The sequence below is a fragment of the Euprymna scolopes genome, chromosome 41 (genome assembly GCF_053919585.1).
Source record: "Euprymna scolopes isolate OS-2025 chromosome 41, ASM5391958v1, whole genome shotgun sequence".
Taxonomy (NCBI): domain Eukaryota; kingdom Metazoa; phylum Mollusca; class Cephalopoda; order Sepiida; family Sepiolidae; genus Euprymna; species Euprymna scolopes.
Window position 1 is genome coordinate 48422356 of NC_136522.1, and position 25035 is coordinate 48447390.

General features: G+C 34.9%; 1 protein-coding gene across 3 annotated transcripts in view; it reads right to left on the reverse strand.

Moving 5' to 3' along the window:
- Positions 1-25035, reverse strand: part of LOC145266518 (sodium-dependent proline transporter-like) — a 331699-nt gene that overhangs the window by 23480 nt on the left and 283184 nt on the right. For all 3 annotated transcript variants that reach the window (XM_080122270.1, XM_080122268.1, XM_080122269.1), the window contains 7 exons: positions 23674-23808; positions 16385-16528; positions 13374-13530; positions 10399-10531; positions 3649-3783; positions 1662-1765; positions 298-422 (listed from right to left, as the gene is read on the reverse strand). In XM_080122270.1, coding sequence (XP_079978396.1) covers positions 298-422; positions 1662-1765; positions 3649-3783; positions 10399-10531; positions 13374-13530; positions 16385-16528; positions 23674-23808 — 933 coding nt within the window. The remainder of the gene's footprint in view (positions 1-297; positions 423-1661; positions 1766-3648; positions 3784-10398; positions 10532-13373; positions 13531-16384; positions 16529-23673; positions 23809-25035) is intronic.

Here is a 25035-nt window from a genome sequence, read left to right on the forward strand (position 1 = left end):
GCCAGGATCGAAATCCGACCACTCAAACGACAGTCAAGGCTTCTTACCATTATGATATTCAGCTGCTGCTGTGTGGGTAGTGAATTAACGATGTTTTGACATCGTCCAAATGCCTAAGATCGATTTGTTTACACAAAGAGCATCGCTTAATATGCTAATGGCAGTTTGTATATTACTTCCCAATATGCTCAACCCAAGAGAGGGAGCATTATATATATATATATATATATATATATATATATATATATATATATATATATATGAGATAGAACCACATAGATAAATTTAAACTCTTACCTTGATCGACTACTTTATCCACAGGCATGTTTAACTCATTAGCCAGATAACCAATGATAGAGAATATAACAAAACCTGCGAATATACTTGTGCATATATTTCCAATGGAAACTATCAAAGCATCTCTGTAAAAAAAAAAAAGAAAGAATCAATTACAATGTATGAAATCGTTTTAAGTTTCAAATCGTATACACAAACTTTAATCATAACTAACTACACATACATGGTGTTGACTTGGATGCAATGACGTCATTTCAGTTTTTAATTTTTATTTGTTTACACATTTTTAAAGCAAAAAAACACTTGAATGCCTACTAGACACCATCGTCGAGTGTCTTTTGTGTCTCTGTATAAAGGTTTGTCAGAGACATTGACATGAGGTTACTTTCTATTACAAGTAAACTCTGACCAAATTAAAAAAATGCTGTGCTATCTTTTCGTGTCATCCAGCATGTCCTCTGGGTTGTGGGCAGAGACACCCTACCCCCTACATAAATAGAAGCCAGCTTTTAATTAAAAAAAATTAAAAAGTTGTAGACAATAAGGAACTCCTATAAAAATATGAATAAAACCAAAAATACATACAGCAGGCTGGCACTCAGGATAAAAAGGACTCATCAACCTGTTCATACGCTAGACAGGAGGAAGTAAACGATAGCATAAACCTTTCCATCTTTGGACATGGTACTCCAGCTATGACAGAGGCCAACTAGGGTCAGCCACCAGGCCTTTATAAAAAAGGTACTGGTCCCCTATCTTCACCATTTGTAGCAATAAAATACTAAAAAGTAAGAGACTTAAAAACACGGTCATTTGTAATTGTATTTTGAGTGTGACTCGCACTTAGGATTGAACCTTCAATTGGCAGAAGAGTATAACTTACAGCTGAATTTTATCTAGTACTTTATCCACTATGCACTTGTACGCCATTCCATACGGAATTAAAAAAAAAGTCAGAAACAATATTAAATCTAGTAGATTGATATTTCAAATCTGCATTTTCATCTTTCTAACGGTGAGATTTTATTATACGATATAATCACTTTGGCACACTGATTCTCGCTAGATCACCAAAGTTAAGCAACATTGATCCTGGTCAGTACCAGATGGGCGACAATTTGAGTATACCAGGCACTGTATGGAAGAGGATGTTGACATCTACCTGCAAGAACTGCAAAAATCTAACATTATCATCTCCCTTAACTGGAATTGCATGCGACTAGAGACCACTTGTGAACTTAATATTCCTATTAGACTTCCTCCTTCAGTGGAAGCTGGTTCAACCCACTTAGGGTTGTGATCGCCCAGGAGGGTGGGGGCATGGGGCGGGGTTATAAAACTGGAATACATGGCTTTATACTTACTTAAAGCAATTATTATGAAACTTGTTATAGCTAGCTAATGTTATAAGTCCTCCCCAGGCTGGACTGAGTGAGAAAAAAATTTGTACAGCAGCCTCTTTCCAAACCTGTAAAAAAAAAGAAATAAATAAAAAATAAACAAAAAGTAAAAGTGAAGTTTATTAACATATGTTATCTTAGTCAAATCTAAGTATACGACATAATCACATTGACACACTAGTTCTACGTGGGATCACCAAAGTTAAACAACGTTGAGTCTGGTCAGTACCAGATGGGTGACCATTTGGGAATATCAGATACTGTATGTAAGAGGACGCTGACACCTCCCTGCGATAACTAGAAAACGTTGTCATCTCCCCTGACTGAGATATACATGTAACTGGGGACTGATTATGAAATTTATATTCCCATGAAACTCCTTCCTTCAGGGGAAGCGGTTTCAAACTGATTAGGTTGAATGCTGCTGGCATTTTACTCTGGCCTAAATAGCAATTTGTCTGATGATGGGATGATTCTGATATTTTCTCCGATTCTAATACGATTACTGATTTTGTTCTAAAGTATTGACTCCAATTTTTTTTTAATTCTTAAAATTTACTTAAAAAGTTTTGTTTTTTTTGATTACCCTAAAACCCATGTAATATGTGAAAATATTTTTGCAAATGTAAAAGTACATGGAATTTAGTTTTGCTGGTAGTTTAAAATCAATAAATATTTATAATTTATCATTGGTACTGTTAAGTGTTGAGACATTATGTTGAACACAGATGGCAGTGAAGATTCAGTTCAGTTCCGATCTTGAGTGTTTAGTAATTCCTGGTAACAAAGATGGCGGCGAAGATTCAGTGCAATTTCGATCTTGAGTGTTAAGTAATTCCTAGTAACAAAGATGGCAGCAAGGAATCAAATGCAAGTTCATGTCGGAGATAACGGCAACCTGATTGAAATTCGACAATTTTTATAGTAACTTTGGAAGCTTCTCATTGGTTTGTTATTATAACTTGTGGTTATAAAAACGATCGTCAAAATCATTGGTGTAATACCCCCATTAGGAGTCAAAAACATTTTAACAGGTACAAACAATGAAAAATTAAATTAAAAAAAAACAAACAAAAACACCAATAAAAAGAATTGCTTTTGGCATTCATGAAACTTACCTTGCAATGAATGTTTTCATCTTTATTTAAATTTTAATTTTCTAAAAATTTCACAAAAATTGTACATAATTACTCAAGAATATCGCTTTAAATTTTCAATTAATTTTTTATTAAAATTGCTTTTATTTTTCAATTAATTTTTCATTAAATTACTGGCAGAAATTATATATATATATATATATATATATATATATATATATATATATATATATATATATATATATATATATATGCCAATCCTTATTTAAGAACTCAATGTAATTACAGAGCAATATAGTGAATAAAGGACAAAAACTATATTTCAAACTTCATGATGTTGACCATCTTATAATTTGACAGATTGATTGTTGCTATTTCTTCTTATGAGTTAAGGGCATAATAGATTCACTGATTGATATCACGTATAATAATTAGTGATTGATTTTGCGCTATGAAACAGATACTCTCAAGAATTGTAAATGCCAACTGAATTAAAGGAATAAATTATAAGATGGTCAACATCATGAATTTTGGAATATAGTCTTTGTCATTTATTCACTATATATATATATATATATATATATATATATATATATATAGCAACACCAAGATGGAATGAAAGTTCTTATTCTCTAGTTAAGCCACTGCTGGCTCCCCCTCATCACGATCAAGGTGAAATAAATTATTATGAGAAATGGCTAACTAGTTGTGTTTGAGTTTTTTCTTTCTAACTTCATGTGTGTGTGTGTGTGTTTGTGTGTATATATATATATATATATATATATATATATATATATATAATATTCTAAGTTTGTTAATTAAATGTAAAAAAAAAAAACGTTCAATGGACTTACTTTGGCTGATTTAAGTTTGTGGAATTCTGGTGTCAGATAAAAAAGTACACCATCGACAGAACCCGGAAGTGTGACACCACGAACAAACAATATGCACAGAACTACATACGGAAATAGGGCAGTGAAATATACAACCTGGAATTAAAAATAAAATGCATAAAAATTTTTTTTCAATCTTAGATATACATGCATATATATGTACCTATTTCAGCTAAAATCAAAGCAATAATTCGTCCATGCATGGAGTACTAGTGGAGTACTAGTGCCACCTATAGGCTGATGCATCTATCACTCGTATCTCACTCTTAGACTGGGTTCCAAAAAGAGTCTCACATCTAACAGGTCCCACACTGCCTGCTAAGCCCCAAACCTTGTCCCATCGCATCCCTGTGCCTTTTATAAGTACTTTAATGGAATGTGCTCTGAACAAGGCCGATAGCCATTAGTCGTGTGCTCTCATGTAATGAATGAATGCGTGAATGTAGGATTGACATGAAATTCTTAAAGATAAACTAAAATGACCAAAAAATGGGCTGAAATGACTTAAATAAATAAAAAGTAAATGACTTAGAATAGTTTTAATGAACTTAAGGATGAATTGAATGACCTTAAAAATGACTTGAATGCTTAAAAAATAACTGGAATCCTTCAAAAACAACTTGAATGATCTGGAGAATGACTTGAATGGCTGTAAAGTGGGTGATCATTTTACATTAAATTAATACAGAAAAGTGATCCCCCACACTAAGTACAGCAATCAGCATGTAGTAAGAATAGATACTATACTTTGATCTTGGCCAAAAGGCCAAGAAAAGCGGTATTTATTTGCTCCCCCACTGAGCAAATAAGGCACAAGGCCGATTTTTAATGTGAGGAATGAAGGGGAAATGGGGACCAACTCCCCAGGGAGTAGGGAAGCTGGATAGTGACAATTGGTATGAAGGGTTGCCTCTACATTGACCAAGGTCTTCTCCCACATATGGTCTTTGCTTGCAGTATCTGCCAGAACAGATACTACACTTTGATATTCCGTTTAAAGAAAAAATTACAATTAAAAAAATTTCAATATAAAATTAAAAAAGTAAAATCTCCAAAAGAAAAAACAAATTTAGGCACAAGGCCCCATAAGATCTGGGGAGGGGAGTGTTGCAGGGTCTTTGTAACTAAAGTAAAAATTGGAGTCTTTATCGACTTTACTCTTGACTGGCAACATTTACTACAATTCCTCTAAACTAACTAATGAAAATCTCAGCGTTTTTGCAAAAAAGGATATATATACAATTTCTGTATGTGTGTGTGTGTGTGTGCAAATGTTTTTTTTATTTTTCTTATTAAAATGTGTGTGTGTGTGTGTGTGCGAAAAAAGTTCAATTCATTGGAAAATAAAAAGTTCTTGAATTTGGAACAGATATCCCTTCGCGGACTCGCTTGAGGCATGTGATCCATATGACCATCCTCGCTACTGCTAGTCTCGCTAAAAAAAACATTCTTTTAGGCAGCGGCGGATCCATCTTCTCCACAGGCAGTGGCGGATCCATGTTCTCCACAAAATATGACTCGTCGAGTTCAAGCCAGCGCTTGGCATCGATGCGAGCCATTACCTCGTTGACGTACCCTAGGAGGGTCTTGAGCCTGCTGCAGCGGGAAAAGGCATGACCGGCTGTTTCCCTCATGTCCTCGTCGCAGCGCAGGCAGTAGACCCGGGTTTCTTCATTGTACAGGTTGAGTTCTTCAAGGAGGGGCAGTGCGTTCCAGACAAGTTGCCAGGTGAGGGAAAATTCTGAGTTTGTAAGAAAGTCCCATCCCGGCGTCCAACTTCACTAACGACATCCCCGTCCATTTCACTAGCGGTTCCTTTGTGCCATGCCCCACTAGCTCCTGATAAAGCCTGTTCCTAGACAGTTCGAGGGCCCTGGTCCCCGGCAATGCTCTTAGTGCGGACCAGCATTTGGCATAGAATGTTTGTTCCCCCCTCGGTCTCCGCCAAGTTTCGACTGAGGGGTTGAGTGTGAGATTGGAAAATGAGCTTCCAACCGCAGTGACCCATGTACTCTATGTACAATGAATGACTCAGGAAGGCCAACCTCTCTGCCTGCTTGTGACACAGGAGATCGGGCAGTCCCAAGCCTCACTCACTCGGATTTCGAACACAGACCTCTCTGCAAACATAATGCTTACCCTCGTTCCACAAGTGTGTGCCGAGGTGCTCCTGTAAGTTGGTTCGTCGTTTTGCAGGGAGGAGAAGTACAGACAGATGGTAAAGGATGAGCGGAAAGATGTATGTAGCACACTCCTCCGCCCGACCCTTCAAGGACAATTTCCTTTGAACCCAAGTCTTGACAGAGGATTCGACCCTGGTTTCTACTTCTGACCAGTTTTTCTTCTACTACTACACTTTGATCTTGGCCAAAAGGCCCAGAAAAGCTCAAAAAGCTAAGAACAGCATCTATTAACAACAGACCTTTGATCTTAACCAAAAAGGCCAAGCACAAAAGTGTTATGGACCGACGGACTGATGAAGTGACTTATAGAATTGCTTGCACACGACTAAAAACTCATAGCACTTGTGCTCCCTCAATATACATACTTCATACAATGTACCTCATTCCGACTAACTCGACAATCAGCAAAACTCTACTCCTTAACTCTTGAGATCCCGAGATGTTGAAAAATCTTCGATTTAATAGTTTTTTTCCCTTGGACTCCTAAACTAGAAAATTGTCTCCCTGTTTCATGCTTCCCTGACTGTACTAATCTAGTGAAATTTAAATGTAATGCGAGCAAACATTTTTCCTGCTCAACTCCCCACAGCCCCATATTAGACACACAAAAAAAAAAAATCAAGAAAAAATACATAGAAAGAGCTAACTTTGGAGACATGGCTATTTCTCTATTAAATAATCCTTTTGACATCTCTGAACATGTCTAATTTTTTGTTCTAACATGAATTACGCGATCAAAAAAAAATTAAATGTTTGTTGATTGGTCAAGGCTTTAATCAATTAAAAAGGATTATTTGAGAATTCGCCGTCATATTAAACAAAGGGAGATAATTATTTTAAAAAAATAGGGGAGATAACTTTATATATAAATTATATGAATCATCTATATAACTTACCCTAAAATGACCACGGATTCTTCTCCTGGATTACACAAGGGAAATTCCAAAAGTAATGCCTCCTTTTTTTTATTCCGCCCGAATGGATCAAAGAGGATTGTAAATTGCAGTGTTATGATGATTGAACTTATGCATTCATGACATGATATTTTCATTTCTCTGTTGCAGATATTAATAGTGTAAAACCCTAAGCAAGCAACCTCTATCGTAGACGTGTGTCAAGAGCAGAGATGCAGCATTGAATTCCTCCATACAGGAAAAAATTGAGCGGTTTAACATTCACCAGCGTTTGTTAAATATTTACAAAGCTGATGCAGTTGATATCAACACATTTAGGAGATGGGTTCATCGATTTCAGAGAGGTGACAGAGATGTTAGAAACAAAATTAGTCCAAACTTTTATGATCAAGGCATCAAAAGAGACTGGCAAAAGTGTGTTGAGAATGGTGGTAACTATGTAGAAAATTAAATACTGGAGTTTTTTTTAGTTTTTGAGTTAAAAAATAGGAGGCCTTACCTTTTGAACGACCTGCATCTCTCTCTCTCTCTCTATATATATATATATATATATAAAAGGCAAAATGTGTGTTCACATTTTCTGTATGTCCAGCACAGGTTTTTTTTTCGGGGGGAGGGGGGTTCTCTGTGGGGTTATTATTTCTTGCAACTTTTTATATACCATGTAGATTGTAATATCTACAATTTGCGAAACGTGTGTCGCATCTAGATTTATTTACATCAACTTTTACAAAATTCTTGCTATTTCAGCTCCCCTCATGTGTGTTCGACTCTTTTGTATAAAAGTGAAACAAAATCTAAAGCGAAGGTAATGTTCAGAAAGCAATAAAGCTTTGATCGATGCAGGGCAAACAAACCCCTTATATCAGACAATTGCTATTGAATTTGGACAATTGCTATTGAATTTGGACAATCCCCCTTTTATGGGGAGCTAGGTTTTCCTCCCCAACATTTTCGGGAAACAAAACCAGCCAAAGTTGGGTAAACAGACCCCCAAAAAACTGCCTTGCAGTAAGAGTTAACCGCTGGATTTCTATGGTGTAATATTTGATCTCATTAAATTCACGCACATGTCAATTCATTTTTTAATCCTCAAATAAATTCAAACGTCTTTCTTTTACTCTCCGTTGCTGGCTAAGCGGGTAAACATGTAAGGTTTTTCTCACACTTTATTTTCCACCTTCACCTCAAGGCTTCTGGTTCGATCCTACCTACCTACCTACCAAAACTTTTTTTTTTTGGTTATCGTTTTTTTTAATTTTTTTTTTTTATCACATTTGTTTTCATCTACCCCAGCCCAACACACACATCTCCAAACACCCGGGCAACATCGGGCACCCCTGCTAGTCTATTATATAAATCTCACCTGTCTGTTTAAATGTATGTTGTAGAATAATCAAAAGAACAGTTGGAGGTTTCACACTCATGTGTCAGGGTTGGCTACCAGTTGAGTTTGTGGTCAGAGGAAAGAAAACCTTCAAGTAATGGATCGAGCCATGCTAAGAGAATTGGGAATCACAACAATAGGAGAACAATAGATTGGGGCTTTTTCCATGGTACATTGGCAATGTTTTTGTAGGAGTAGGAAGCCCATTCCTTCTTTGCTCCAATCTGGAGCAAGGCAAGTTGCTCTGTCTTTGTCAAATGTTGCTACCCCCTTCTGGACTAGGTGAATTATAACTCGCTTGGAATCTTTGAATGCGTCTTCAAGGTTTTGATTCCAAGCAAATTTGGAGTTTTGTTTGACGAGGTCCCGAAAAGGCACCATAACTGGACCCAGTGAATATGCCCAGGCTACTTGGTTGACAAGCCCAAACCATGATCTGGCATCAGTAATTGTCCTTGGGACTGGAAAATCCTGTATCGCTTGCATCATGGACTCAGAAGGGGTCACTCTTGAAGAAGTTATCTGGAGGCCTCCAAGTTGTACGACATCCTGACAGAATTGGATAAGACTGATTTCTGTGAGGCCCATTTTGATTAAATGCTTTGGTCCCCCAAGACAAATGGCGGCACCACTGTCGGGAAAAACCTTTAGCGTTGTACTACAACTCCTAGGGATATTGACAGCTCGTCTGGGATCTGGTTTTGGTGAGAATGGGATTACTGATGCATTTATTTTAGTTAACAGATCACCTTCTGTAGTCATAATGGTGCCCCTCATTTGATCGAATGTGATATGGGCCATGAGTGTATTCATGGGAGCTTCTTGGTCTTCAAAACTCTTTATCACTGCCGGGCGATATTTCTTTGTCCGGCACACTGCTGAGAAATGGTTAAGTTTCCCACAAGTGTTGCACATTTGATTCCATGCCGGACATGTTAAATGGCGGGCACTTGTCCTTGGAGTACCGTGTTGGTGGCTACCGCAACCTATGCAGGTTTGACGGGGTTCTTTATCAGCAATGTTATCGTTGTGAGTAGCAGTAGAGCTAGTGCGAATATTGCCTCTGCTAGTCCGTACAGCACTGTGTTTTTTTTTTTTTGCGATACATTGACATCCGGACTGTTTTCTTTGTTCTAGGTGGTATAAAATTAGCCAACCAGTTAGCCTATCTGCGCAGGCAAGGTATGTGTGATCTCCAATATAAAAAATATCCATGACGATTTGTTGGAATGGCCACTCTGGGGATCGTGGTAGAATGATAGGCTCCCTTGGTTGACTAGGTGCGATGGTTGAGCATACCATGCAATTCGCCCTAATACTGCGGATTGATGCATCCATCCCTGGCCAGTACACCGATTCGTTGGCACGTGCTTTCATGCCGACTACTCCTTGGTGTGCAGAATGCAGGCAGTGTAGGACCTTTTTTCGTTGTGTTTTGGGGATGACGATCCTTCGATCCAACAATACTAGACCATTGTCAGTGCTAAGGCGGTGCCTCACCTCCCAATACTCACGGATTTCGGGCGCAGTGAGATTACGTGTTTTTGGGAAGCCTTGCTGTATTGTGTCTATTAATTTGTTATATTGTTGATCGCCACGACCTGCTGAACGAATTAGGTCTGGTGATAGCATGGCTATATTACTGCTGTCTGCTGTCTGTTTGTATGTCTCCTAAAACTTTTGACAAAGGCGACGGATTTCCATGGGATCGGTATCATTTTGAAGCTTGACTCTTCGGACCACAAATATTGAAAAATTGGCAAGCGCATTAATTTCTTCGTCCCCCAATTCAGCACTTTTCTACAGGGAGGGGGTCGCTTTTTTCGCCGATATTTTTTAAAGTCATCCCCGATTTTAGATGGACTGGCCTCAATTTAAATTTTCGTCACTTCAAGTTTGGTGATGGACGCAATAGCAAAGACGTCACATTTTTTTTTTCACATTCTTTTTCTCTTTTGCAGTACGGATTCGAAACTGCCTGCCTACTACCACTTTTTTTTTTTTTGTTGCTCAACACGCACCTAACCAATGGGTTAGTTTAGAAGTCAATTTCTAAACGTCACCCAAAACATGCCAACATGTAAAGCTGACGTTATTATTATGATGATGATAATGATGATGACACTCATCTTTACTAATGATGATAATCATAATAAAAAGACGTTATGATGGTGATGATAAAAGAGATATGATGATGATGCTGATACAAAAATAAATAATTACTCACCTTCCCAGTGGATTTGACGCCTTTACTGAGCGAAAGGAAAGTTAAAGTCCAGGCACACAGTAAGCATAAAACCACCTGCCATCGGATGTTACCTATATGTTCAATACCAGATGATATGTTGAGTATATGGCGCCTGAAAAGATAGAAATATATCATTTTTAGTTCATGGCATGAATGCTGAACAGAGCTCAGTCGAGCACCATTCATAGAAATAACAATAAAGTAGAAAGGTACAACATCTCTTTTGTGAGATGGAGAAATTAGATATGCTAAATTATGGAGCAACTGAGACCAAGAAGGCCTTTTCTTTTCTCTAAAAATTGGTTGCATTAGTCAATCTATCTATATAGCTATAAAAGTGAGCGTGTGTGTGTGTGTGTGTGTGTGTGTGTGAGAGAGGACAACTCATAACCTATATACTGAATGAATTTTTGATTTACAGATGTGAAAATTAGCATATAGAGTATTCAGACATGTGAAAAACCTTTTAATCTGTTTTCATCTGGAAAAAAGAGCTGCTAAAACGTCAACATTGAAAAATTGGTACTTGGGGAGGGGGGAGGGGTCATCGGATTTTTATTTGTTTGTCAACTATTTCATGAATGTGCATGCGCGTTCGTGAAACTTGACAGATTCCTTATGTTAAGAATAAGTAGATTTGAAAGTACTTTTTAAAGGTCGTGGTAAGCTAGTCTAATGGTTATCATACTTGACGTACTGTCTTTAGGTTTTGGTTTCGATCTCAGTTCAAGCAATTTTTTTCTTACAACTAATGAACTGTTTAGAAAAAACATACTTGCATTTGCATGGATATGTCTCAGTTTCTGTCCATTTTTTTTTTTTTAATTTTTAAAAGGAATTTAATGCTATGTTTAATACCTATGGTATTTCTGTTTATAATAAATAAGAATTCTGCATTAATTGAAATATAATATTTATGCATATTTTATGACCGGGTGGTCTGCTAGTACATCTATTAAAGTGAGTGAGGACTCTTCTCAACCTATATACTAAACAAATTATCAATCTACATACTTGGAATTTGGTATATAGAGTATTTACACATGTGTAAAAAAACTTTTGTTTTGTTTTTTAGGTTGTATCAAAAAAAATGGGCTGCTAAGGGGTCAAAATTGAAAAAATTAGTACGTGGGGGGGGGGGCTGATCGGGTTTTTATCTGTTTGTCAACTGTTTCACGACTGCGCTTGCATGAATCGTTTACATGACAGATTATTTATGTTAAGAATAAGTAGGCGTGAAAACACTTTTTATAGATTGTGGCAAGCTGGCCTAATGGTTATTGTACTTTAGGTTTTGGGTTTTATCTCAGCTTGAGTATCTTTTTATGTTTGGACAAAAACATGATATTCACATGCAAATGTCTCAGTTTCTTTTCTGTTTTTTTTTACAAGATGGTCACCACTTATCAAGGTCTGGAAGCCACTCGGGGATAAGGGTTATTGCGTGTACAGTATGTTAGTATTGGAGATTTGATAAATTGTCTTACTTAAGGGGGCGGTTCTTCAGGAATTTGTTTATGTTGGACTTGAAGACATCCAAGTTGTAGTCAGGTGGGAAACAGGCAGACAGAACAGAGTTTCACAGGCGTGCACTTCTAAGAAAGAAGCTTTGTTCATGGAAGCTACATTTTGGTTTTGGCACAGATAAAGAGTGGGGAAAATTTTTGTCAGTGGTTTCAGCTAGACAGGTGTTTTTCGTGAAAGTTCAGCGAGGGGGGGGGACCAGGGATTGGAGCTCAGACGAGCACCTGCCATGGAAATAACAATAAAACAAAGACAGGCTCGCAACGTCTCTCCTGTGGGAGAGAGGTTGCAGGGAAGAGAAAAGGGCATCCCCCACTAAGCCACGAAGCCTATTTTGTACTCTGTCAAGGCAGGATAGAGTATTTTAGCAGCTCCTACCCCAGATGTGGCAGCAGTACTCCATCCTTGAACGTACTTGGCTTTTACATAAGTAGAGAATTGCATCAGCAGTGAGATATCTTCTGCAGCGGTAAAAGGATAAAGGAATTTACCACTACATTTAATACTGGGCAATGCCAGGTACATCTGCTAGTTTAATATATTTATTGTTTTACTTTACATTGTTTTTACTGTTGTGTAAAGTCATTTAGAGTAAGGTTTTAATATGAGCAATGCATGTGGGCATCCTTTGATATACATGGAAAGTTGGACATTTAAATTTCTTTGTATTTGCAATGAATTGTGATTTTTTTTTTGTATTATTTGGGTCAATTGTGATTTTTTTTTTGTATTATTTGGGTTAATTGTGATTTTTTTTGTATTATTTGGGTTAATTGTGATTTTTTTTTGTATTATTTGGGTTAATTGTGATTTTTTTTTGTATTATTTGGGTTAATTGTGATTTTTTTTGTATTATTTGGGTTAATTGTGATTTTTTTTTGTATTATTTGGGTTAATTGTGATTTTTTTTTGTATTATTTGGGTTAATTGTGATTTTTTTTGTATTATTTGGGTTAATTGTGATTTTTTTTGCATTATTTGGGTTAATTGTGATTTTTTTGTATTATTTGGGTTAATTGTGATTTTTTTTGTATTATTTGGGTTAATTGTGATTTTTTTTTGTATTATTTGGGTTAATTGTGATTTTTTTTTGTATTATTTGGGTTAATTGTGATTTTTTTTTGTATCATTTGGGTTAATTGTGATTGGCTAATATTATCTTGAGTGTTATTTGCATAATGTTTCAGTCGATGTAACCTCCAACCTTCTTCAGGTGTATAAATTACCATATATAATACTAGGAAAGGTTTTTATGAAGGGATTTTGATTCTTGACCGCTCATTTGCAAGAACAAGTGCATTTGTTTGAAAAGAGCATGTGGTTCTCGTCATTGAATGAATTTTGTTCATGGAAATGTTGCATTCCTAAGTCCAAGCAAATAAGTGAAGAATGGATAAACAATTTTTTTGTCAAATATGTCGGATACTTACTCAAAATAATCTTGAGCTGGTGCGTGCCTGCTGATATTTTTCACAAGGTCAGCAATATTTTCTCGTGCCACCATTGTGGCATTGTAACAAGTTTGGTTATAAAATAGACTTCCATTGATTTTCATGCATGAGTTAGCTTCCCGGAATGGAAAACAAACTGGAAGGAAATATATAGATTGATATATATATATATAAGACAAAACAAATCGATTGATTGACATAGTGTGATACTAGGTGTGGAGAAAGAGAAAAAGACAAACAAAAGAAAATAAATTCATTAGAGAACAAAACTACAGTAAATGAGATTGATAGAAATACAATGGAAGTTGTTCACCAAGGATCACAAAAGAAGGCTGAGATGGGATTGTTGATCAAGGTGTGATTTTTTGCAGATATCGAAAAACCCAGCAATGAAAGATGACATGCTGTTTTTTCTGTCCTTTTTATTTTTCGATCCCACTTCAATGGAGGTCAACTTTTCTTTGGACTACACAACTATCTGAAAACAATTTCCATTATTTCAGCAGCTTTGATTATTCTCTCGAAAGAATTATTTTCACCTTTCAGATTACCTTGAGAAAATCTTCATGAAAACTGAAATATTATGCACGGATTGTTTTTATATTTTTTACATATCCAACATTTTTTCACTTGTTTTATTGGCAATTTATGACTATAATTAATTGCAGTTTCACTTAATGCCATAACCAGTAAATTCTAGCATTGCTACAAATATAATTTGCTGATTTTTTTCTGTCCTCTGATGAGAAGAATAGCAAGAATGACATTCTTTGAAACTCTGCAGAATAAGGACTTTGTAAATTGTTTTGTGGAGTAATCAGTCGAACAATAAATTTTGATTGTAAATTTCAACTTACAGTTTTATTTTTATTTTTCTTATAATAAGCTCTACTCGCTTTTGCGTATTGAGCTTTTTTATTCGGTTGAGATTAAATTTTCTATATATAAATACTGTTATTTATATTAGTTTGAAGTTTACCATTGCATATATCAGGTAAACATTACAATCTTTTGTTTTCATTATATATATATATATATATATATATATATATATATATATATATATATGTCTCGGCAGTTGTGTGAAAAGCATATCTTATTTTTCTTTTATTAATATTATTGGAATTTTCCCCTTTTTCTTTTCTTTGTACATATTTGTGAATTATTCCATGGATTTCGGCCTTTTGGATTATTTTGGACTATCTTCCAATTACGTGATTTCCTTGGATTTTACTTGTGCAAATGGAAATTCAATTAACTTTCTTGGAGTTGTATTTTTGGATTTTACCGTCATTGGATTATTTACCTTTCACCAGACTATCCATTCACGTGTAATCACATTTTTCTTCACCAAGGACTATCCACTTATCAAGTGTTTCCTTTTCAGATTAGATATGTTTTTAACTCTTTTTCAAAGTGTTTTTTTAACATGTTTTGTTAACTGCTTGGTCTTTATATATATATATATATATATATATATATATATATATATATATAAAACTGCGTTTTTTGTTTTTAGTTTTAGACTCTAAATATGAAATATGGAAAATATGTTTCTGATGTTTTTCCGAAATCAAACATGGCAGCATAAGGCATATTATTTTGATTTCTATTATTTCGGTGGTGGATGTCTATGAACACTGTAATAAGTAAATATTTTTTAATTTATGTTTTTGCATTGGGAAACTCTATCTCTCGCTATCTCCATTACTTTCATTACTTTCTTTACCATATCTCCATTTACTTTCTTTCTCTGAATTTTTTTTCATTCTATATAGCATTGTAAGATCTTGGTCAATATAGGGGCAACTCTTCATACCAATTGTCACTATTCAGCTCCCCTACTCCCCGGGGAGTTGGTCCACATTTCCCCTTCACTCCTCACATTAAAAATCGGCCTTGTGCCTAATTTGCTCGGTGGGAGAGCAAATAAATATCCTGTTCTGCAGATGCTGCACTTAAGATAATTTGTACCAGTCAATGTACTGGGACAATTATTATTTTTGGTAAGCAGAGTGCCCCCTTTTTTCCTACTTTTAGGGGAGCTGGTTTTTACCCCACATTAAAAACGGCCTTGTGCCTAATTTGCTTTGGTGGGGAAGAAATCTCACAAATATGAAATATTGTTGAGTTACTTCCCCTTTCGTTTTTTATATTGTTTCGTAAATGACAAACAAGACGGTTGTTCTTCAGTTGCTAATAAAATTTGATTTTTTTTATTTGAATATAACTACTTGATAGTTTATGTGATTTTTTTGAGTACTTGCACAGTTTAATCAAGACATTAAAAAATGAAAATATCGAAAAAAGTTATATTGTACGTACCCGTTATGGAATGAAGTTATAAAAAAAAAAATCACTTAATTTGATCAAGTATTTCTTTTTTTTTTTTTTTTTTTTACAGCGAAAAAACAATTTGTTTATGATACCGATCAAAAGGTAGACATGTTTCGATTTTTAAGAAGAAAAGCAATTATTTAAGATGGGGAGGGGGAGGTATTGGCTCTTTAGACTGAGTTAACTCCCAGTGGCATGTCCTAAAAATCTAAACATGGCTACCTTCAGCGTGCTGTCATAAAAACATGTTTTTCTGCCGTGAAAAAATAAAAAATAAATAAATAAATAAAACTACTCGATCAAATTAAGTTAAATTTTTTTCAAAGAACTTCAGTTCAAAGCGGATACGTACAATATAATTTTTTTCCGCTATTTTCATTTTTAAATGTCTTGATTAAACTGTACAAGTACCGATTTTTAGAATATGATATTTTCATTTTGTAACGAGTATTTACATCCTAGAGATTTTTCTTTATTTTTGCTTTTTAATATAGATGAAATTCTGGACAAAACTGAAAGCTAATTTAATATGTTCAAATCCAAATGATTTTTTTATTTTCCTTTCACTTAAAAAGATTCCATGAGAAATTATGAACCAAGGGAGATAATCCAGAACAAAAAAAAAGGGTAACTAAACAAAGGGAGATAATTACACCGCGTCTTCCAATCCGGCTCACAAGTCTCCCATGGAAGTTGTACCGCAAACGATGCGATCAAATAAAGTATTGTCCAGGCAATGATGACTGTGTAGTAGACGGCAACTAAACTTGACACACATACCATGGCGATACCAAGGCCTGTAATGAGAAATAAAGAAACAAATAGCAACAGTAGAAAAGAAAATCCGGGTTTGTAATAGCCCTCGATATATCTAAGGCTATTGACAGAGTATTGCACGATGGTCTTCTAAGGAAATTTAGATCATATGGTATCATTGGAAGAATACACAATGTAATTAAATCCTCAGGGGGTCTATACTTGGACCTTTATCATTCTTGATATTCATAAATGACATCCCTGATAAAATTGTTTCGGAGATGGGTATATTTGCTGATGACACCACTCTCTATAACAGACATGAGGGGAAAACAAATAAGTACATATATAAGGAAATGGCAGAAAACACTAGAGGATGACCTCCAATCTGTAGTGGAATGGGGACAAAAATGGATGGTCACATTCAATGCTGCCAAGACTAAGCTTGTTTCCTTCAATAATTACAAGAAACCTTCTGTACCACCAATAGCAATGGCCAAGAACACATTACCTGGAAGTACTTCATTTTAACTCCTCGGTCTAACGTTTACAGGAAACATGAACTGAAATAGGTACATTGAAAGCATTGCCAAGGCTGCTGCAAAGAAGGTGGGCTCTCTCTACCGTGCTAGAAAACTACTTATGCCTCAAAGTATCCTGTACCTCTATAAAGCCACCATTCGCCCATGTATGGAGTACTTTTGTAACATTTTGGCTGATGCATCTGCTGCTTGTCTCTCGCTCCTGGACAGGGTTCAAAAGAGAGTCGCCTGAACTGTCATCTAGGCTTCAGCCTCTGTCCCATCGACGAAATGTTGCATCTCTCTGCCTGTTCTACAAGTATTTTAATGGTGAATGCTTTGACGAACTACAAGCACTTGTACCGCCTCAACGCGACTTTCTCTGACAAAGAGCTAAATCCCACCCCTTCACAGTAGAGATCCCTAGATGTTAGAAAGCCTTCTACTCCAATAGTTTCTTCCCCAGAACTGCAAGACTTTGGAACTCCCTTCCGGGATTCAGCTTTCCCAACTGTACTGATATACAGAAACTCAAATGTAATGTGAACAAACATCTTGCTACTCATCTCCCTTCATAATGCCCCTGCAACTTATGTCCTCGATAGTAGCCCCCTACTTCAAAGTGGCACTGTGCCTTGTTTGGGGTGAAAATTGATTAAAGTATTTTGTCTAGTTTTTTTTTATTTTTAACTGCTTTTCCCAAACTTACCATGTCAAAGAGAGAGTCGGGCGCCATTTTTAGTTTTCCAATACATCGGTAAACACTGTATGTTTGTTGAGCTGAATAAACATGTTACATTAAATAAAAACACTAAAACCATATCCAGTTTGGTAGAAAAGTAACTTATCTTGCCTTTGATAACATTTATTTGTTATATATTTGTTTTTTGACAAAGGTTTCGAATCTATGTGTACAGTAATTCAAACCTGAAAATCAATATACCAATTAGACATGCCCATGTCACGTTCTATAGCAAACACGAGAGGAAAACGAATGTGCACATATCCAAGCCAGTGGTTGCTAAGTTTTTTACATGGCAGCACACTATTGAACTCTTAAAATTTTCGCGGCACATCTATCACAAAAATTAAGGCATTCCAGGATATTCCTTGAGATATTTCATTGTTGCATTACCACTCCTGTTTTCTAGATGGTGACAGTTGATTTGGCGTCCCCTAACGAAACATCTTCCAACAGATATTATGTATTGTAATATTATAATATTATTTATTATTAATATTTTATAAAAAGAATAAGTGGAACAATGTGAACACTTCTTTTATTTAATAAATGTGTAATATTTATTTCTTATAACTGTTAACTTTCTTTTTATGTTTAACATTTTTAAAAGTAAATAAACATTTTTTGGTACTTGTGCATTTAACGAACCAGACGTAACTCAGCATTTGCTCGACTTTGTCCGGCGCATGACGTCAACAGCCGGATAAAACCGAGCGTTGGCGATAAAATAAAAACAACGCTACAACAAAATAACTGTACAATGAAATTGTAAAATGTAGAAACATAAAAATTAAATAAATAAAAAGCAAAAACCTACCGTTCATTTATGTTTTTTTTTTTAAAATTATTATTTGGAATTGTTTTCTGTTTTCAAAATAAATACATATAAGACAAGTTTTTTTTGTTAACTTTTTTTTTTTGTCTGAACTGTTTTTTTTTTTTTTCAATTTTTAACGTAAAAAGGGGGGGGGGCAGGAACAAGGATTATTTGTACATTTTTTTTTTCGCCAGAAACAAGGATCTGTAGAAAAGTTTGATAGAAAAGTAACTTATCTTGCCTTTGATAATATTTGTTATATATTTGTTTTTTGACAACTTTTTCGAATCTATGTGTACAGTAATACAAACCCCGGTACTGGTCGCGGTAAGAGTTCCCTGCCGAACACCCTTTTTTTTTTTTTTTTTTTTTTTTTTTTTTTACAAAGGCATCACCACATTATCAAGGCCCAGAGGCCACTCAAGGATAAGGGTTAAAGAGTGTACAGTAGAAGTTGGTCAATATAGTAATCATTAGTAATGAAAATTTGGTAAATTTAATAACTTATATGGAACGGCTCATCAAGAACTTATTTACCTTAGACTTGAACACAACCATATTGTAGTCAGCCGGAAAGCAGGAAAACGGAAGACAATTCCACAGGCGTGCAGTTCTAAGAAAGAAGCTTTGTTCATGGAATCTATGTTTAGGTTTAGGCACAGATAAAGAGTGGGGGAAATTATTGATAGTGTTTACAGCTAGACGAGTGTTTCTTGTGAAAGTTTGACGAGGGGGGACCATAGATTGAAGCTCAGTTGAACACTTTCCATGAAAATAACGATACATCAGAGACAAACTCGCAACATCTCTTCTGTGAGATAGAGGTTGTAAGGAGGAGAAAAGGACATCTCCTATGAGGCTACGAAGTCTATTTTGAACTCTATCAAGGCAGGACAAGTCCTTTCTAGCAGCTCCTGCCCAGATGTGGCAACAGTATTCCATCCTTGGACGTACCTGGCTCTTATATAGATAGAGAATAGCATCAGCAGTGAGATATCTACTGGATCGATAGAAAGATCCCACCATTTTTCCAGCGGCCTTGGCAACAGATTTGATATACGTGTTCCATTTAAGATCAGGAGTAATGGTCAAGCCCAGAAGCTTGTCAAAACTTGAGGCCTCCTGAAGACGAGAGCCATTCATTTCAATTGATGACAAATGTGGATTAAAATGTTGATGATGTAAAGAGAGAAGCTTGGTTTTAGATGCATTAAAAGTAACCAGCCACTCCTTTCCCCATTGTACTACATGCTCAAGATCAGAGGAGAGAGAATTGGAGAGTACTTGCTCGTTTACTGTCTTAGATGTGGAACCATAAATGGTAGTGTCGTCAGCATAAATGTCTACAAATGATGTAAGGATATGATTTGGAAGATCATTAATGTAGATCAGGAAAAGAGTTGGGCCCAGGATGAAATAATAACGTTACCATTTTGTGGTACTAGTGCACTTATTGATCCGTGCTGAAATAACGTTATTATTTAAAAAGCCATTCTTAACACGGGGAGGGTGTTTTGTACCTATTCTCTACTTTAACCTTACAATTGAATAAAAAAACATTAAACTTTAAGCTTAGAAATACGATTTAAAATATAGCGCGGATCATAAGTGCACTAGCACCCATTTTCTTATTAATAAATGTTTAGTAATTATTTTTCTTTTAATATTCATAAACAGTAAAAACGTCGTCATTTAAAAAGAAAATGCTATTTAAAAAAGAAAATAACATTGATTAAACGTAAGTAAATTTATTATTCTATCATCATTTTGTGGTAAGTAAATTTCAAGAACCGCCGACAAGTTTTGTGGTAAGTAAATTTCAAGAACCGCCGATAAGTTTCATAAAAGAAAAAGTCGATAAAAGTGACACAAACAGTAAAACAGTAAAAAAAAAAAAGATATTATTAATAAATGTGTAGTAATGTTTTATTTCAATATTCATAAACATAATGTTTTATTTCAATATTCATAAACATTAACGTTGTCATTTAAAAAGAGTAAAAAAAAAAGTTTTAAAAAGTCGATAAAAGTGATTAAAAGTGAGATATTATTAATAAATGTGTAGTACTGTCTTTAAACAGTAAAACAATGTCGATAAAAAGTGTTGTTACTATGGCAACTAAAACATGTCCTTTGCGGCTGCGCGAGAAACGGGAGACATCGTTGTTTTTGGAGGGTGTTCGGCAGGGAACTCTTACCGCGACCAGTACCCAAACCCCTTTTTATTTATTAGTGGAAGGTGGGTTTCGGCGTTCCTATTTGGTACAGTGACCAAGAAACCCTCCTTTTCGGCGGGGTCGTATCCACCGAAGACCCAGACCACCGGTGTCACAAGTCTGCCGGCGGTTAAAAACGGACTCGTCGATTTCTATCGTATGGCCTGGGCTTCCAATCTGCCGGGGATTTCTCAGAAAATAGTCCCTGCATATATCACGCAGCAAATTTTCCAATCCACGATTGTGTGGCGAGAACGTAACCCACATTCGCGATGGAGATATTTTTGTAGATGCCATCTCGAACGCCCATAAGTATATTATTTTTATTATACATGCGATGGTTAGTCGGGATTTTGAGAAGAAGGTCCCAATCCTAATGGAGGTCCATCGACGACATGCTACGTTACACTTCTACACCTCCAACCGTAACCGTCGGAAAGGCTTGTTCTCTTTGCAAGTACACAATCCTGGCCAAAATGTAAACACCTTTTCTCTTCTGCCAACAATTTCCGTTGCTGGCAAAAGTTTAGTGCAGCCTCTGGGGTCTGGAGCTGGTCTGCAAGGTTTGTAATATTCATTATTATTTCGTCAGTTATCTTTTTAAAACAAATTTTTTTTTTAAAACTCTCTTCAAATAAGCGTTTCTTGAGTTGTGACACTCTTCCGGAAATTCCGGCGAAATTCTCTTCTGCTTAATCGGCAACGCTCAGTTATATCCGGCTGTTGACGTCATGCGTCGGACAAAGCCGAGCAAATGCTGAGTTACGTCTGGTTCGTTAAATGCACAAGTACCCATTTTTTAATAGAAAAATATCATAAACTTCTTATACTTCTACTACTAAAATAATAATAATGAAAATAATAATAAAAAAATAATAAAAAATAACAATAATAAAAAATAATAATAAAAATAATAATAATTATAATAAAAATAATAACATTAATAATAATAAAAAATAATTATAAAATAATAATTATGATAATAATAATAATGATAATAATAGTTATATAGTTATAATAATAATAAAATAAAAAATTATAATAAAATAATAATAACAATAAAAATAATTATAATAATAAATATAAAAATAATAATAATAAAAACAATAATGACAATAAAAATAAAAATAATAATAATAATAAAATATAAATAATAATTATAATAAGAATAAAAATGATAATAATAAATAATCATAATAATAAAAATAGTAATAATAATAACAATAATAAAAATAATAAATTATATTAATATATATTTTATTAATTATATAATAATAAAACTAATAATTAAAATAATAAAAATAACAATAAAAATAATAATAACAATAAAAAAATAATAATAAAATAATAATAAGAAGAACAATAATAATAAAAGAATAAAAATAATAATAATAATAATAATAATAATAATTCGTCTTAGAATGTGATGAATTTGTAGCAGCCAATACCCGCTACATCATCGCTAATACTCACGACTTCGAGATTTAAAATCCATTTCTCCCTGGCTAGTCCAATCACAAGCTCTCTATCACGTGACAAAGTATATAAAAAGACGAAATCACGAACCTTTATTCCTCTTTCAACCTGACTTTGCCTGGGAGCAGAGTTCGCCTGGGCTTAGGCTCCAGGCTGAACACGAGTACTATGAGCTAGCTATGGCTCTCTTCAAACTACCATTTATTTCCACGTGCTGTACCACCACGAACTTTATCATTCTACAGGACTACCCAAACGAACATTCTTTGTCATGCTAAAGAACATACAACTCATACTTAGAACTTTTTATATACTCCCTAGATTGTAATATCTCCAATTTATGAGATGAGGTCGTGTGTATCTTTTATTTGGACTACTTTTACACGCTATTTTCATGATATTTCTTGGTTTCTGCATGTTTGTTTGGCTTTTCCGTATATAAGCGAAACTGAATCTGTAGCAAAATGTCTCTCCCTGGCACTCGTGCCCAGCACGTCCAGAAAGCAATGAGCTTTAATCAATGCGGCCAAAACCCATCATATCAGACAATTGCTATTCATTTGCACACTCCCCTTTTTATGGGGAGCTGGTTTTCCCCAACATTTTGGGAAAACTGGCTTGCAGCCAAAGTAAAGTTGCGTGATGTTTGACCTCATTAAATTAACGCACCTGTCACTTAACTTTTTAATCGTTAAATTTAAACACTTTTCCGTTCCTGTCCTGTCGTGGCCGAGTGGTAAGATGTCAGCTTTTTTCACACTTCTTTTCCAACTTCGCGTCAAGGGTGTGGGTTTGAGCCTACCTGCCTCCCAAAACATTTTTCTTTTACACCGACAAACACCGGGGCAACGCCGGGCACCAACGCTAGTTTATCTATAAATTCTATTCTTTATGGCACACTGACTTATCTCCCTTGTTTTGTTAACACTGTAATTCAGATTAGACTGTAAGATAGCGTAGACAGCTATATGCAAATGCTAAGCTGCGAGTGAAATGACGTCAACGTTAAGAAAAATGAAAACTATAAAAAGAAGAATCACGTTCAAGAAAACGATCATGTTAGAGATGTGGATGACGTTCGAGAGCACATTCGAGAAGACATTGCAGCCGAAACGAGAAATCACATGTGGTAGGAAAATAAGGAAATAAAAAAAAGCGAATTGACGTTCTTTTCTATCTTCTACTTGATCCGTTTTCATAGATTTTTGGAATTTTTCATAATTTCGACATGACATGTAACTACTTACTAGTGTTTTTAGTTAAAATGCATTTTTTTAAATATTCTAGCTATTTCCTTATAGTGCACAAGTATCATTTTTTGTGTGTATTTTTTTCATTTTGTAAGGATTAATAGATTGGTTATTATCTTCTTTATATGAAAATAGCAACTATGGGTAATTTGATGGCTACTCACCATGAAATAATGGACAGAATCGGTCGAAGATAGCCGCTGGACCAAGAGAGGCAAACTGACCAAAGGCCAGTTCCATAAACATCAGTGGCGTTCCGATTAGTAATAACATTATAATGAAAGGGAAGAGAAAAGCACCTGAAAAAAAAAAAAAATCAAAAACGTATTAGATTGTATCAATATAAAAAGTAAGGTTATGGCACGGCCACCGAGAAATAGAAGGCCTGTTAACTGAAAAATGCCTGCAGGCAATGTAGGTAAGATTTGTCAAACTAAAAAAAAGAAAAAAAAAAAAAAGAAAAGATCAAAAAGATATTAGATTGTATCTGTATACAAAATAAGGTTATAGACAGCTAACGTATTTTCTAACTTTCAGTGTAGTGGGTCCTGGATATGACCTTAAACTCTATCCGATGGTGAGGCTCCAGCTTGCGGGCTTTGGGGAGAGCGCCACCCCTTAATTACTATTGCCCCCAGGTCCATTCTGACACAGAGTGGTAGTACCTGTTAGGGTCCCAACTCTGGCTTAAATAGAAACCTACTTGAAAAAAAAAACAAAAACAAAAAAAAAAACAAATATATTCTATTTAAAAATTTTCTTCAAAATCACTGAATTCGGCATTAAATAACCTGAAAAGGGTTGATATGCCGTAAAACAAAAACAACTAACTAACTATTCAGTGTATAAAAGTAAAGTTATAGTCAGCTAACGTATTTTCTAACTTCCAGTGTAGCGCTACCAGAAACGGTGGCAAGGCAAATCAGTTCCTCCACTTTTTTCTTTCACTTTTTTCTCCCCTGTGCGTGTACTTAGGTTTTGTTAGGTTTTTCCGATCGTTCGTTTTTTTATTTAAGAATCGTTGAAAAGTTTTTCTTTCTTATTTTAATAAAGATTTATTGAAATTAGTTTATTTATTTATTTATTTATTTTTTTTTTTGGCGCGTCTACACTTTATTGCCGAAATTGGAGACGCCATTTTATTTCACGCACCTGCTCTGCAAATGTAAGGGAGACACCATTATTTTAAACTATGGAGGAAGCATGAAATAAATAACAAAAAAAATTAAACTTCCGGAAAGAACTATGGAAAAAAGTGAATAAATTAATGAAAACGGGAAATGAAAAGAAAACATTTACTGTATAAAAATTTATCAAAATATAATTGTAAAAACATTTATTGAAAAGTTTCCGTAAGAAAATATAATTTTAATATAATATTGTAATGAAAGCAACATTGAATTTTTATAAAATAGATTTTTTTTTTCGAACAAATAAATAATTTTAAACATGTTATTGTTAAAGCAAGTTTGAAGGGTTAACAACAAATTAATTCAATAACATGTTTAAAATTATTTATTTGTTCG